General features: G+C 40.9%; 1 protein-coding gene across 1 annotated transcript in view; it reads right to left on the reverse strand.

Annotated features, from left to right (window-relative positions):
- Positions 1-14,117: 14,117 nt before the first annotated feature.
- The window catches only part of CAPN13 (calpain 13), a 45,381-nt gene continuing 43,570 nt past the window's right edge, over positions 14,118-15,928 (reverse strand). Inside the window, exons 19-20 of the mRNA XM_058802499.1 lie at positions 15,280-15,335; positions 14,118-14,144 (exon numbers count right to left, since the gene is read on the reverse strand). Coding sequence (XP_058658482.1) covers positions 14,118-14,144; positions 15,280-15,335 — 83 coding nt within the window. The remainder of the gene's footprint in view (positions 14,145-15,279; positions 15,336-15,928) is intronic.

Below are 15,928 nucleotides of genomic sequence, written 5' to 3' on the forward strand. Positions count from 1 at the left end.
AGGGAATGGGAAAGTGAAGTTTTCCTGTTGCCACATGAAGTTTGGGGTGAGTAGTCTCTGTCTCCTGTGCCCTCACCCATATTTTCCTTCTTTAGGCATTATCATTTGTAGGTTTTGAGCTTTTGTGTTAAGAGCGAGGACTGTTGTGGCAATTATCAGGAAGTATAAGTAGAAAGTTAGTATATATACGCTATTTATATACACATATATAAAACTTTTATATATATGTATATATATATAAAACTTATATATATATGTTATAAGGAAGTATAAGTTGAAAGTTAGTATGTATGTTATATATATATAAAACATACATATATATAAACATATATATAAGGAAGTATAAGTAGAAAGTTAGTATACATGCTATTTATTTATATGTATGTAAACTTATATATAGATATAAACTTTTATATGTATATGTAAAAGTTATAAGGAAGTATAAGTGGAAAGTTAGTAGGGTGTGTTTGGCTATTATAATAATAGCCATAATAATTATTAGGCTCTTCAGCCCAAGTGAGGATGCTTAAGGCTTTTCAAATCTGTGTTTGATTTAGTGCAGTTCAGTCTCCTAGAGCTGCTGAGGCAAGGATTTTGGTGGTTAATAATTTTGAGTAGAGTGATTTGGGACAATAATGGGTTTGCAGTGAATTTAGTTATTGCTGATAGCAGTGACTAGGGATTGAATACTCCTGTGAATCAGGAATGGAAAGGGACTGGGAGTAGTTAGATTTCAATTGCTGTGAGTAGGGGCAGGACATTGCCTGGTTTAATTTGTTAATGACACTCTGGTTCTGCTTCAAAAGACAATGAATGCCAAGGCAGCTGCTTTACCAGGGAAGTATTTGATTATGGCTTCAGCGGCTCGTGGGTGGTGGGATTTGCAGGTTTGGAGATGAGTGGAATGATGGTGAGGGTGTTAATTCCTATTCTTGTTCAAGCCATCATCCAGTGGTCGCTCAAAACTGTAAGGGTTGCTCCTAGAATTAAGCTTGAGGAGGAGATTCACTTTGCATGTTACAGCTCCAGCACACAAAAAATAGATAAATCCAGCAAGAGATTTATCTGCTGCTCCTGATTCTAGTACAGGACAATGAATGGGCTTTTTTTATGCACCTGCTCTCTAACGTCATTGTAAGCAGCTCTTCTCCAGACTAAGATAACCTTATATATTTAATGATTCCTCAACCAGAAACTGCTCAAAAGACTTTGATTAACTTTGGTGCCTTTCTCTGTACATTTTTTAATCTTCTGTGTGTGGATGAAGGTGGGTGCAGCACCCTCAGGGCAATCCCTGTGGTACCAGTGTTGGCTCTGCGTTTGTGGAGGAAAATAATCTTTTTTCAAGAGGGGTTTTACACCTCCAAAGTGTGAAAAACGCCAATCACTTGTTTTTAAAAAATTTAAAAGTTTAATGATAACAAAATGGTTATAAAAATAGTAATATAATTAGAGTAATTAAATTTTTGGACAATTATAATTAGGACAATATGAGACAATAGAAACAAAGAGTTAGGGATGTCCAGGTGCCTCTTTCTGGGTAAAATAAGCCCGAAAAAGGACCCATGTTAACAGAAGATTAACCCTTAAAAACAAGAGCCTGTTGCATATTCATACATCTCATACATGATGCATAAATTCCATTCAAACACAGGATTCTGTCTGGTCAGTGTCAGCTTCTTCCTCTGAATCCTGACGGCGTCTCATGGTTGAGTGAGGGGGAAGAAGTTCATTCCTCCTGATAATGGAGCAATAAATTCCCTTTCTCTGAAAGATTCAGGTGTCCTGTGGCTGCTATCTCACTGCCAGTCCTTTCTGTAGGAAAAAAAGTATCCTACACAGCATAGTTTCTATTTTAACATGATGTTATAACCCAAAACTCTATTTAACACACTACTTAAGAGAATTAATACAGCATAACTTTCTAACACAACACATATAATATTCATTTTATTATTTGCGAAAAGCCAATCATAAAATACGCTTTTTTTTTTTTTTTTTTTTTTTTTTTTTTTTTAGAAAAGCGAGCTTTGAGCATGGCATTCCCAGCGTCACCTACACGGTGCTGGGTGTACCTCGGTCCCTTTTCTGCTCGGGAGTCTGCAGTTCAATCCTGACATCTGCAGCTCCCGGCTGGAAGTGCTGCAGCATCGCCTGCAGCTGGGCGCGCAGCCCCTGCTTTCAATAACCTCCTCGGGTGAAGCTGCTGGGGTTAAAATTCCTGGAAAAATTCACTTCTCTTCAAACAGGGCTACTGTAAATGAGATAAAGTCCTTTATCGAATGATTGAGTAGTTAAAACACACACCCCTGACAAATTAAGATGAGATTAGCCTCGGGGGAGTGCCTGCTTATCAGCAGTACAGGGGCTTTTAGCCGTGTTGTTTCCCAGAAGTTCTTACACAATCTACCCATTGCAAGAGGGGAAAAAAAAAAAGTTTGTTCAAATAATTTGCCCAAGAGATTCCAATTTGCCAAAGCTTTTTATCCCTTCGGTGCTTTTTTCATGAAATCATGGAAAGGTTTAGGTTGGAAGGGAGCTTCAAGATCAATCCCCCGTCACTAAACCAGATCTTCTGCTGCTGTGTCCCTCTGAGCCGTGCCCAGCTGGATCCCAGTTTAATTCTGGGAGCTTCACCATCCCCATCCTGATCTCCCACTTCAGATCCCTGTGCTGGAGGAAAGCATTGTGCTCCATCCATCCGAGCTTCTGTGTTAGTGTGACATGGCTGGGTTGATGAAGTCTTCATTAAATCACAGCATATCTCATCAAAATAAAAGAGAAACAATCTGTTCCTGACCTAAACGTTTCTACCTCTGACTTTCTGCCACTGGGTACACTTGAGCCTCAGGCCTCTCTAAAAGCTCTTCCGTTGTTCAGTCAAAAGTAAAAGGCAGTTTTGGAAATCCTGTCCCCTTTTTTATTGAATCACTTTGGAGCTAGAGAAGGAAATAGTTCTTCTATGCCTTGGTTGATTGGACAGAATCAATTCATCCATAAAGTGTCTTGAAAGCCATGAATATCTGCACGAAAGCCTAATGCCAGTTACTTTTTGTTAATGCTGTGTTAGAAATACATCATTATATTCAAATTATCAAATCATGCAAAATTCCCATCTCAGTAACAGCAGTCTATTCATTAGAGAAATGATTTTTTTTCTTTTGGGATGTGTGACTCGTGAATCCCTCTAATGCAGATCAGTGGGAATTGTCAACCCACCACTGTCCTGGCAGCACAGAGGGCACATCCTGAGGCACAGTGATGATACCGCAGCTTCCTGAACCTTTCAGCAGCTCCTGGCCCTTGCCTTCCTCAGTTTGGTGCTTCCAGCTTGACAAGCAAAGCTGTTTGCTCAGCCTGCTGCCTCTTGGATGTGGCTGCTGTCCCACAGCATGACCCTCTCCTAGCCTTGGGGACAAGGAGAGTAATGAGGCCTTAAAGTGAAATTGCACAAGGGTAAAAGCCCAGAAATTATTTTTACAAGTGTGGTTTAATGGGGAAAGGCTTCTTCTATTCCATGTTCTGATTTTGGCCTTACACCCAGCCTGCTGTCTGAGCAGTGCCTGCAGAGCCATGGCTTCACACTGAGCAGCAGAGCTGAGTGATGCAGAGATCTGCCTTTCCTAGGACTTGTTCACATCCAGTAGAAGAGTTGGATCCATCATTTTCTCCAAGAGCTGAGCCAGAGGGGCTGGTTCCCAGCCCCTGTTAGCATGGAGCTCTCAGGTAAGCTCTCTGGAGGGAAATGGGGGTTGTAAGCCCTCCAGAAGGTTCTCCCTGTCAGCGCCAGGAGCAGCAGCAGAGCCTGCAGGAAACATTTTCCCATGGATGTGGCGACCCAGGCCCGCAGGCAGGAGTGTGCCAAGATCTCCTAGTGTGCCTGGTGTGACTTTTCCCAGGCCCCATGGTTTTTCCAGGGCAGTAAAACACAGGAAGCTCCCCAGAGCATCCCTGCAGTCACCTCTGGCACAGGCACTTGCTGGAGAGGCTGCTGCTTGCACCAAAGAAATTCTGCAGTGGCACAGAAAGTGCTGCCTTTGCTCTCCTGTAGCCAGGCCCAGCCATGCCCAACTCCACACTCACTCTCCTCTTTCTTTATTCCAGCCAGGCCACCTGGTGTCCTCCTGCCCCATGAAAGTGCTGGAGGTTTCTGATGCTTCCTTTTGGGCACGAGGGATGATGCCAACCCCTCCCGTCACCGTGATATTTTATGAAAAATCCCCTTGCCCAGGATTCTTCTCCTGGGAAGCTGAGAAGCCTCAGAGAAAAAGGAAAACAATAATTATCTCAATTGCTTCTCCTGTGTTTTGCTCCTTTGGAATGTGGTTGGAGATTGTTTCTCCAACTTGTGAATTGTTTTAAATTAATGACCAATCACAGTCAGGCTGTGTCCAGACTCTGGAAGAGGTCATGAGTTTTCATTATTATCTTGTTAAGCTTTCTGTCTGTATCCTTTCTCTATTCTTTAGTATAGTTTTAGTATAGCATTCTTTAATATGATATAATATCATAAAAAAATAAATTAGCCTTCTAAGAACATGGAGTCAGATTCATCATTTCCTCCCCACGATGGGGGACCCAAAAAATACCACAGACTTCTGTGGTAATCAGTGATATTGAGGAGCTATGGGTAAGGTGTCCAATTCATCTTCTAAATTTGATTAAAGATTGTGCTGGCCTTCACTGATCACCCTAAAAGCTTGAAACTGTTTATTTCTTTTTACCAGTGGAGGGGAAAAATTCTTTGGTTTCATCTGATATAATAATGAAAAAGTGGAAGTTTTATGCCTGCGTCTAGGGGAAAAAAAGTCAGAAAAAGAAAAATCTGTCACTCACAGCTACAATTTTCTTTTCACCATTCTTCCTTCAATCCAGTAAAATCAAGACAGCCTGACAATCTCAGGTTCATTTCATATCTCCTACCACCTCTGAGTTCTAGAGCACATGGAATGCTGGTTTGAAAAAAAAAAACAAAACCAAACATTGATATTTGACAATTGATATATAATTGATTGACACATTGATATTTCTACCAGGTAATGACTGTATTTAGATCTTACAAATCACATACACCATTGGTAAGCAAAGCACTTTCCTGCTCCATGGATGGAGATGTAACTTGTGTCCCTCAGTGTGGCATTCACATTCTCTGAAAAACCTCTTTGCCCAGGATTTTTCTCCTGGGAAGCTGAGAAGCCTCAGAGAAAAAGGAAAACAATTCTTACCTCATTTGCTTCTCCTGTGTTTTGCTGCTTTGGAATGTGGTTGGAGATTGTTTACCCACAGGTGATTGTTTCATTGGATTCTGCTGTGAGTTGTTTTCACTCTTTGGGGCCAAGCTATGTTGGGACGCTGGAGAGAGTCATGAATTTTCATTATTATCTTTTTAACATTGTGTAAGTATCTTTTCTGTATTCTTTGGTATAGTTTAGTTTAGTATTCTTTAATATAATATAGTATCATAAAATAATAAATTGCCCTTCTGAGAACATGGAGTCAGATTCATCGTTTCTGCCTTTATCTGGGGCACCCTGCAAATACAATATCTCAGAGATAAGGAGAAGGGATTTTAGGCCATGAAATCCTAGGGTGATGGAGAAGGTTCACCCCACAGCTGGGCCTCCCACCTTTTCTTAGCATTTCTCCCTTTGTGCTCAGCATCAGGCAGACACAATAAGTAAAGAGGAGAGGAGGGTGGATCTAAGACACAGGATGGGCAAGAAGCATTCCTCCCACTTTTCACTGCAATATTCCTGCAGATTTTTTTATTGTGAGAAAGCTCTACTTCACTAAACTGCTTTTTCCCCTGATTTCAGGCTAGAAGCTCATTTGCAATCTGCTCTGCTGACTCAAAATGCCTGTGGAATATCACCCTAGAGAATACACATTCTACTGAATACCAAGTACCTTTCATATAGGCAATAGTATTCCCTCTCTCTCTCTCCATGGTAGGTATTTCAGCTCAAACCCTGGGAATGCTTCAGGAGATGCATTCATCATCTGCCTGAATAATTCAGCCTATGGAGATGATATATTTCCTCCCCTTTCCTTGAATGCATGGCTTTAAAATGCATAATGCTGTTTGCACAATAATCTTTCATCTTGCACAGCCAGCCATGATACAGAGGTATTTCTGTGGCAGCTTTGCCTTTGATGCTGGATGGCATCAAACCTAATGGATGGCATGTAAAGCAAGGAAATAATATTTCCTCAAGTGGAAAGCTGGATGTATTATTTAATGTGAAAAACGCCAATCACTTGTTTTTTAAAATTTTAAGTTTAATAGCAATAAAATAGTTATAAAAATAGCAATATAATTACAGTAATTAAAATTTGGACAATTACGATTTAGGACAATATGGGACAATAAAAACAAAGAGTTAAGGACAGTCTGGGTACCTCTTTCTGGGCAAAATGAGCCCGAAAAAGGACCCACGTTAACAGAGGATTAACCCTTAAAAGCAACAGCCTGTTGCATATTCATACACCTCATCCATGATGCATAAATTCCATTCAAACACAGGATTCTGTCTGGTCAGTGTCAGCTTCTTCCTCTGAATCCTGACAGCATCTTCAGGGCTGAGCGAGGCAGGAAGAAGTTCGTTTCTTCTGATAATGGAGCAATAAATTCTCTTTCTCTGAAAGATTCAGGTGTCCTGTGGCTGCTATCTCGGTGCGAGTCCTCTCTTTTAAAAAAGTATCCTACATAGCATAATTTCTATTTTAACATTTTGTTATAACCTAAAACTCTATTTAACACACTACTTAAGAGAATTAATACAGCATAACTTTCTAACACAACACATATAATATTCATTTTAATATTTGAAAAAAGCCAATCATAAAATACTCATTTTTCGTATTTAACCAGCACCAGCCTTGCGTGGACCAGTTCTCTCAGGGAAAGGACACGGGCTGGCTCTCCCAGACCTTTGGCATCCCAGAAAAAAATATTAAATTTATCTTGGGGTGCTATAACAAAGATCCTTCCCACCGTGGCTTAGGGAAGGAGGGGCACGGGAAGGACTTGGATTTAAGCCTAGTACCTCCTTCCCTGAAGCACTCCAGCCCTTCTCAGGGGCTTCGTTCCAGGAGGAACAGGTTTCTGCATGCCAAGAGCTGCGAGCAGCGAGGCAGGAGCTGAGGCCAGGGAGCCTCTAGATGTCACTGCCAGACAGCAGAAAGGGACCCCAGAGCCACATCCTGGTGGCACACCTGGCACCAGGGACACAGGGTGGCAATGGGCAGCCTGGTGGGGGCATTGGGAAACCTGCAGTGAAGTGGCTGCTGTGCTTTGGGACTGCCCTCCTCAGGGCTGAAAAGGTGCAGCTAATGCAGGGTGGGACCAGGTGCGAGGAGTGCAGCCAGAAATTGCAGCTGAAGTATTTCATGTGAGGAATTGCCAGGTGTGAAAAATGCATGTATTTTATGATTGGCTTTTTGGAAATATTAAAATTAATATTATATGTGTTGTGTTAGAAAGTAATGCTGTATTAATTCTCTTAAGTAGTGTGTTAAATAGAGTTTTAGGTTATAACATAATGTTAAAATAGAAACTGTGCTATGTAAGATACTTTTTTTTAAAGAAAGGACTTGCAGTGAGGTAGCGGCCACAGGACACCTCAGTCTTTCAGAGAAAAAGAATTTATTGCTCTCTTATCAAAAGAAATTAACTTCTTCCTGCCTCGCTCAGCCCTGAAGATGCTGTCAGGATTCAGAGGAAGAAGCTGACACTGACCAGACAGAATCCTGTGTTTGAATGGAATTTATGCATCATGGATGAGGTGTCTGAATATGCAACAGGCTGTTGCTTTTAAGGGTTAATCCTCTGTTAACGTGGGTCCTTTTTCAGGATTATTTTGCCCAGAAAAAGGTACCTGGACATCCGTAACTGTTCCTATTGTCTCATATTGTCCTAATCGTAATTGTCCAAATTTTTATTACTCTAATTGTTTTACTATTTTTATTACCATTTTATTGCTATTAAACTTTTAAAATTTTAAAAACAAGTGACTGGAGTTTTTCACACCAGCGAAGAGGGAAATGTTTCAGCTGCAGCCCTGGAGCAAAGAAATCCTAAAGACAGGTGCTAAGGCAAAGCTCCATAGTGCCAAATAGAGGTGGCATCCCCCACCCAATGAGAAATTATCCCAATATTTGTCTGTGCCTCTGCTGAGGCACCTGAATGTGGGGAGGGGTCTCTCTTGACAGAACTTCCATCTGCTTCCTACTCAGAGAAGGACAATTACATCTTTTGAGAAAGTATCTGATATAATGATCTGTTTGAGCCAGGTTTTATAAGCTCTTGGCGATCTATCTCACACCCAAGATAGCTCAACTACCTCAGATGGCATAAAATTAGTGGGATGGCTTCTGTGGTAGTGTTGGAAACAGAAAAGTTTTAGTAAAAATAGCAAAGCTCTATAAAGAGAAAAAATGAGCCGGGGCAACAGGCTCTTGCTCCTGGTAAAACACCTCACAATTAGTTGTGATTAGTTCCTTTGTTCTCTTCTTTTTCTAGTAAATTGCTTAGGTAGGACCTTTTGTCTTCTGTCCAATTTGCTCTCCTTAAGTTTCGGGTGAAGTCGCCAGGGTCCTATGAAGATGAATCTAACTCCATGTTCTTAGAAGGCTTATCTATAGTAATATAATATAATATAATATAATATAATATAATATAATATAATAATAATTGCTTATATTGTAATATATTATTATATTTTATATATAAACAATTATATTTATATTATGTAAACTAATATAAACTAAACTAACATAATATAGATATAGATATAGATATAAATATAGATATAGATATAGATATATAATATATTGTAATATAACAAATTATAATATAGTATATTATATTAGTTTATATTAGTTTTATATAATACAAATATATAATATTTAATATGCAATATATTTTATATAACACATATATAATATATAATATATAATATTATATACAATAATATAATTCTATAATAATATAATATAATATAATATTTATTATATTATATTATATTATATTATATTATATTATATTATATTATATTATATTATATTATATTATATTATATTATATTATATTATATTATATTATATTATATTATATTATATTATATTATATTATATTGTAATCCTTCTAAGAACATGGAGTCAGATTCATCATTTCCTTCCTGCCACAGGGGACCCTAAAAATACCGCAGGGTCTCACCCAGCTTTCCCCTCTCCAGCCATGCATGTGGTTAGGGAATAATGAACCGTTTTTTTTCCCCTTGAAATTTTTTATTGGTTTTTCTCGATAAATTGCAGCAGCAGTTTCATTGTGAGAGACCTGAGGCAGAGCCAGAGGTAGAGAGGGAGGTCCAGTTGCTCCAAAGCTGGCCATGAGAGAGCCTTGACCCAGCTGCTGGTTCAGGAATCAGACCCTGTAGGTAAGACATGTGAGAACTTCCTCCTCTTGGCATGATTTGGGCCCAGCCTTTGGCTGGCAGATGTAGGACTTGGGGCCCTTGGGTCTCAGGAGAAGGGCAGTAAGCAGGAGGGCTCCAAGATCCAGAGATGCAGAGACTGTTCTTGCTGGGTCAGCTGTCACCACTCTGCACCAGAGTCCTTCTAAAGCTAATGGCTGGCTTAAATCCTACCTAATTTCATCAGCTCTATATCCCATCTCCTGTGCTAGGCAGCTCAGCATCGCTAATCTCATCTGCTTCAGCCTGCTTCTTTCCCTCTTGAGGGCACTGGCCTCATGAAGATTTAAAAATAGAGCATTTGTTCCAGGTCCTTCTCTTGCATTTCTAACAGCAGATTCTCTTAGGACTTTTCAGACTTGTGTCCCTGAGGACTAGTGACTGATTTTAATAAAAAAAAATTAGAGAGGATATTATCATAATTGGATGGATCTCAGAGCCTTCACAAGTGCCAGAAACCTCATGGGAACTGCACTCACATTTCAGAGCTGGCAAACACAGATGAAGGGGCCTGAAGATTTTAATAGGGGGCACCATCCCCATAAAGTTGGCCTTCACAGCTTAATCACACAAAAATGAAATGTAGAAGTTTTCTCTCTTTTATCTAACACCCCACTGATCTGAGCTGCCTTTGTTTTCAGTGTTGGCCCCAGTATTTGTGAAATGTATTAAGCTCCTTGTTGCTTTTGGAAATAACAGTCACCACTGTATTATGGCCAAATCATTGCTTTTCTCCCTTATTGACCCTTTTTTTCTTCAGGCTACCAAACACCCCTGACTTTGTTTGTGGGATGGTTAATCAACAAGTCTGTCACAATGATGGATTCCTCCTGAATTGTTGCTTAATTAGCTCGGTTGGAGGTATAAATCAAGTGGAATACCAATTCCTCCAGTGCCACAGACAGGCAGCCATGCTCGGTTTGACAGCAGTGAGTTATTGCTCTGCCCCAGTGCAGGATCAGCCTGCAGATCCTGCCTGCAAAGCCAGAGGGGCCATGGGTTTGTCCCTGGGAGGGCAGAGCCACACACAGCTGGATGAAAGGCTGGTAAAGGGATGGAGCTGAAGGTGCCCTCTGTGCCTGGGGACAATCCAGAGCACCAGCCCCAGCAGCTGCTCACAGCTCATGGAGAGGTGATTTTTCTCACCAGGGGTGCCTGGTGGCTGTGCCTGCTCTTCATTGAAAAGGAGACATTTCAGTCTGTGGCCAGGCTGAGTTATGAGATAAGGATCTTGGTCTCCTGACAAAGCAGAATTGCCTTCCACAGAAAGGCAATTATGCATCTCAACAAAAGGAGAAGTAATACATGGGCTGCAAATTAAGATTTTTAAGATTAATCTTAATGGCTTGGTATTTTTGTAGATGAGACTTTCACACAGAAAGAATTCAAGTATTTAAAGCAGTTGAACTGAATTTTGCAACTTGGACAGAGATTACTTCTCTGTAGCTACAAAGAGCTTGTTCCCAGCAGGTCTGAGCCATCTTGAGCACCACTGAACTTCTTCCAGAAGTACTTGAAGTTTTTTAATTATCCCAGGCTAAGCTACATAAAGCTTTCTCTGAAATTATTCTACTAATAAATCTTTTTAGCAAAGCATATTTATTTTCCCATGGCCCCCTTTTTATCTCCTCTCTTTGCCAACATTTGCAGAGGGCTTAATTAGTGATTAACAATTTCAGGTGGGATGTGTAAGTCTCGCTGTGGAGAAGGAATCGGTTTGGTCAAAAATTACTGAAAAAATATTAAAATAGTCTAATTTTACTGATTTCCCCTTGCTCTAATTTTCAGTGGAAGAGTGGGTTCAGTGGCCCCTCTTGCCCAGGATGTACTTACATGAGTAATGCTCTCCAAGCTGTGAATGAGGCAGTGACAAAGCACAGACTGTGCTCATGGTAACAAAAATCTGGGTTTCATCTTTACCTGTGATGCAGTTGCTGCTCCAGTGTGCAACATCTGCCTGGCAAATGGGTAAATCTGTTGCTAATGTGTAGATGCCTCAATGGAAACCTGTGTAGAAGGTCTAGGTGAGGCATGGTGTGAATTATATTGCCATGGCAACCTGGGATTTCTTTCATCCATTGACATCCTTCTTTTTTGGCATTTTCACAAATAGAGTCTTCATAAATTTTTTTCAATACCTGAGTGGAATAGATCACTAAATTCACTGTTAATGCCATGATAAAAAAGTATGAAAGTGAAGTTCATGTGTGGGTACAGAAAGGTTACAGTTATTCTGCAGGTTTAAGTTAAATTTTTGAGCAGGAATTATGTCTGAAGAAGCCCTACATTTCTAAAGACATCAGGACAGAGGAAGAGAATGCAGTTCTGATAAACTTTTCCACTCCCAAACAGTCCCAATATAGATTCTGGAAGTCAGAAAAAAGCACTGAACAATTTGTTCTGTATCTCTAATATGCCACCTCATTTCTGTAGCAAATAAAATGAAATCCCTATAGTTGATGAACTCAAAAATGCATAAGACTTTTTTCCCCCCTAATTTATTAATAAAAAGTACAAAGAAAACGAAAAAGATTCTGGTGTTATTTATGAATTAGGACTAATTTCTTCAATCATTTTCTGGCACTTATAAATGACAAAGAAGAAAATGAAGAAATAATTAAAATAAAACTGTCTCTTAATCGTTTTTGTAACCTGCATCTTATACACTCCTTTCACACGAAAGGCATGGCTCTGTTCTTTTTCATAGTGGAGTTAATGGAGCTGTTCCTGGCTTCTGTGCTATTTACAGGAAGATGAGAGGAGATCACAGTCAACACTTCCAGCTTGCCCAGACCATTAAGTATTTCCAGTTTGCCCATGGAGTGCTTCCATTAGCAATTCTTCCCTCTCCAAGCACCTCCAGGTTGCCTGGAAAGGTCTCTTCACCCCAGCAGCCTGGAGTACCACCAAGCACGAGGACACCTGGCTCCACTCCTTCACTGTGGTTTTTCAAGAATTCTATGGATGGATTTTTTATGGGATGGCCTTGGGCACTGCTCTGCTGAGGAGGAAGAAAAGTCACCTGAAACAGAGGTAAAGAGACTCAGAACACAGCCAGCTTCAGGTCAGCCTTTGGAAATCTCCAATGGGAATATTTTTGCCAAGAGAATTTTTCCAAGAATGCCAAGTGTGTTGTCCCACATCAATCACAGTTTGTTAGGCTCCAGTTTTAACAGTTCTGGTCCTCTGAGGGTCCTGTGCCACGAGTGCCCAGGCTCCAGCTGCAAGTGTCTGCTAAATTGCTCAAGTGAGCTGCTTATAAACACCCTGCAGGCAGGATTTCATTCCAAACCAGTAAGTGAAAATTATGATTAATTATATATTCCCAGAAGTTATGATCAGTTTATGAATCATTCATGGGAAAAAAAAAGATTACTAAATAGACTATGAATTTAATTTGCAAGCAATAATTTAAGCAACTTCATCTCCAAAGGTGAGGTCCTTTTCATATTTACCTAATGACAGTCAGCAGTGCAAGTGCTGGGTGCAGTGTTGTGAATATTCTGTTTCCACACACCAACACATCAAAATGCAGCTTTGCACTGTCCACAGCTCTGAATGCAAAGGGCAGGCTTTCAAATAAACAACTGTTTGCAGGCAGAGCTCAGAGGTGAAGGCATCACAGTGTCCCCACATTTCTCTTTACAGAGAAAAGCAAGGCATAATTCTTCCCAAAGATATTTCTGGGTTTCACATTCTCAGAGAAAGAAAAAACAATTCTTATCACATTTACTGCTCCTGTGTTGTTCACAAGTGGAATCCAATGTCTATAGGAAGGATTAGCTGGATGCAGTGAATGGATTTCAAAGAATGTAATGGGTTTGAAGTTTTTACTCCATTTTTGGTCCGGGCTGATAAGGAAAGTGTCTGATTTGCCCAAGGATGCTCCACAAATTCCTGGGGGTCAGCTGCCCCTCCACTGGACATTTTACTAAGGGTTTCCTCCCTGTTTTCTCCTTTGGGACCAGCACCAACACTTTAACACTGCAGCTGGGACATTTGCATCACAGAGGGCTGGCAGGAGCACCATGGCTGAGATGGCTCTCGGGTCTATGAACAGCACAAGTTCTGCAGGAAAAGGCAAAGTCTTTCAGGAGAACCAAGCAGCAAAATTGGGAGATCCAGAGGGAAAAAAGTTCCTCTCTAGGCCTGACATGAAGGCAGCAAACATCACAAGAAACACAAGGTAGGGATTGTAGTTCAAATGTAAACCAAACCACGTAATTCTGTTAAAAATGTGAAATCAGACTGACCAAGAAATCTAAGTTACTTTGTATACCCACCCTCTATTTGACTATACATTTGCTGCTGTGTAAAATATGAAGAGGTAATTGCACCCCTCAGAACTCAAAAAAATAAGTTATGCTCTCTCATCTATTATCTTAGGTGGAGGCAAGTTTCTAGCTGAGCCATTGGTGGTCTGCTTGACTGGTAAGGCCATCAGCAATTCCCCAGGAAAAAAACAGCCCAAAGTCCAATTTCCTTTAGAGCCCTTCTCATGCTGTAGGTCTCACCTCTTTCCCTCTTTCTCTCACAGCTTTTTCTCTCAAAACCCCCCATAACTGCAGACTGAGCCTCCTGCAAGGGCCCCACCCTCTCTTGTCAGCACTGAGGAGATTTCTTACCATGACCTCTGTCATCCCTCTAGGTGTACATGACAAGGGTCAGCCACTGGAAAAAAAGGAGAAGAAAAGGTACAATTAGACAGAAATGGTATACACCAAACCTTCAGACTTGTCTCAGGACCTTCAGGGGTGACCCAATGACCCTCAACTATCCTTTTGTAGTGCACAGGATAGTTGAGGGATTTTGGAACTGCCTCTTTCCCTTATTACAATTCAGACCCAGAAACTCTTTCCATATGTTGTTTTCCATGATAAATTATTGCAGCAGCTGCAGCAGGAGCTATTGCTGGGAAAGTTGTGGCACCTGCCTGATTGCAAGTGGAAGGGATAGCAACTTCTGGGAGCCCGGCTGTCCTACAGACTACCCTGTAAAATAGGTCCAGGTCCTCTGCTTGCAAACTGTGCTCTGCCCTTGGTGTAAAAGAAAAAATAAAAGAATTAAAACGATGAGGCCCTGCACTAGACACAGAGTGTAAACAGGAGCTGGTGAGATTGTAAAAGGCTGTTTTAAAAAACCTTTTTAAACACTGGGTTGTCAAATAACAGTCCCCAGACTGATAAAATGCAGTACTCAGGCATATCACTATGGAGCACAGCAGGATTTTTGCTTCAGACTAGCTGATAAAAAGCCTGATGTATCCCCATTCACTGAGCTATCCTTCAGGCTGTGCTTTTAAGACAAACAGCAGCAGCAAGCATTTGTCTGCTGGTTCTTTCTTAAAACCAAGATGTTTTGCAATTCAGGATTAACAGATGGGGCAGTAAGAAATGAGGGCATGGATTTTTTTATTTTTTTGTCACTTCCTCAAAGTCACTTTGAGCAATGTTTCCAGCAATGACAGGCTGGTGTCAGTAAGGGAACACCCCATGCCTTGGCCAGGGATGGATGGAGCTGTGCTCCAGCGGGGCCAGGGAACCCCAGGGAAACACCTCCCACACAGGAGGCACTTCCAGCCAGGAAAAACCTCCACCACCATTTGCTGGGACAAAAACCAGTAACACAAATCACACATCATCTCTAACTTCACCCCTCTCATAAAATGAGCTCCCACGAAGAGAAGAGAAGAGAAGAGAAGAGAAGAGAAGAGAAGAGAAGAGAAGAGAAGAGAAGAGAAGAGAAGAGAAGAGAAGAGAAGAGAAGAGAAGAGAAGAGAAGAGAAGAGGAGAAGGAGCATTCTTACCTCCATTGCTGTCATCGAAATTTGTGATCCGCCCTCTGCTAAGTTTTGGAATGCATCTAGGGGCAGAACAAAAAACCCTTATTTCATGAGAATACATTGCATTCTTGCTTCTGACATAAGGCTGTGGCAGCTGAGGAGCAGAGCTGCAGCCCCTGTGCTGGGATGCTCTGCCTGGCCACATCTCATTTCTGTGCTGGGTACCCCTCCTGCCTTGGCCCTCGGATCACAGCCTGGGAAGGGATCCCAATTTTGGGGCCAGAATTTGGCAGAAGTGTGCAGTGCTCAATGTGGCTGCCTTCATCTCCTCTCATAATTTGTTTCAATTGTTTTCCTGCCTGAAGAGGGACAGGAGGATGGTGAACTAATGAAACACATCTTCCCACAGGGAAACTTTCTGCTGGTCCTTTTCCATCCTCCCTGGAAGTGAGTGATCACAGTGTGCCCTAAAGAAAGTGGTTCTCTTGAAGTCATTAGTATGCCTTGCAAGCTTTTTGCAGGGAATATAAATGCAGATGCTGCTGTTATTCAGCTAGAGTTTGAAATTAACATTGCTGAAAGTTTTTTTGACAGAACACTTTGCCATCAGGAAATTTAAATCCATTCAAATATTGTTATTCTATGTGCATATTTATATTGCAGTATGTCTAGG

This window comes from Ammospiza caudacuta, chromosome 3 (assembly GCF_027887145.1).
Source record: "Ammospiza caudacuta isolate bAmmCau1 chromosome 3, bAmmCau1.pri, whole genome shotgun sequence".
In the NCBI taxonomy this organism is placed as follows: Eukaryota; Metazoa; Chordata; class Aves; order Passeriformes; family Passerellidae; genus Ammospiza; species Ammospiza caudacuta.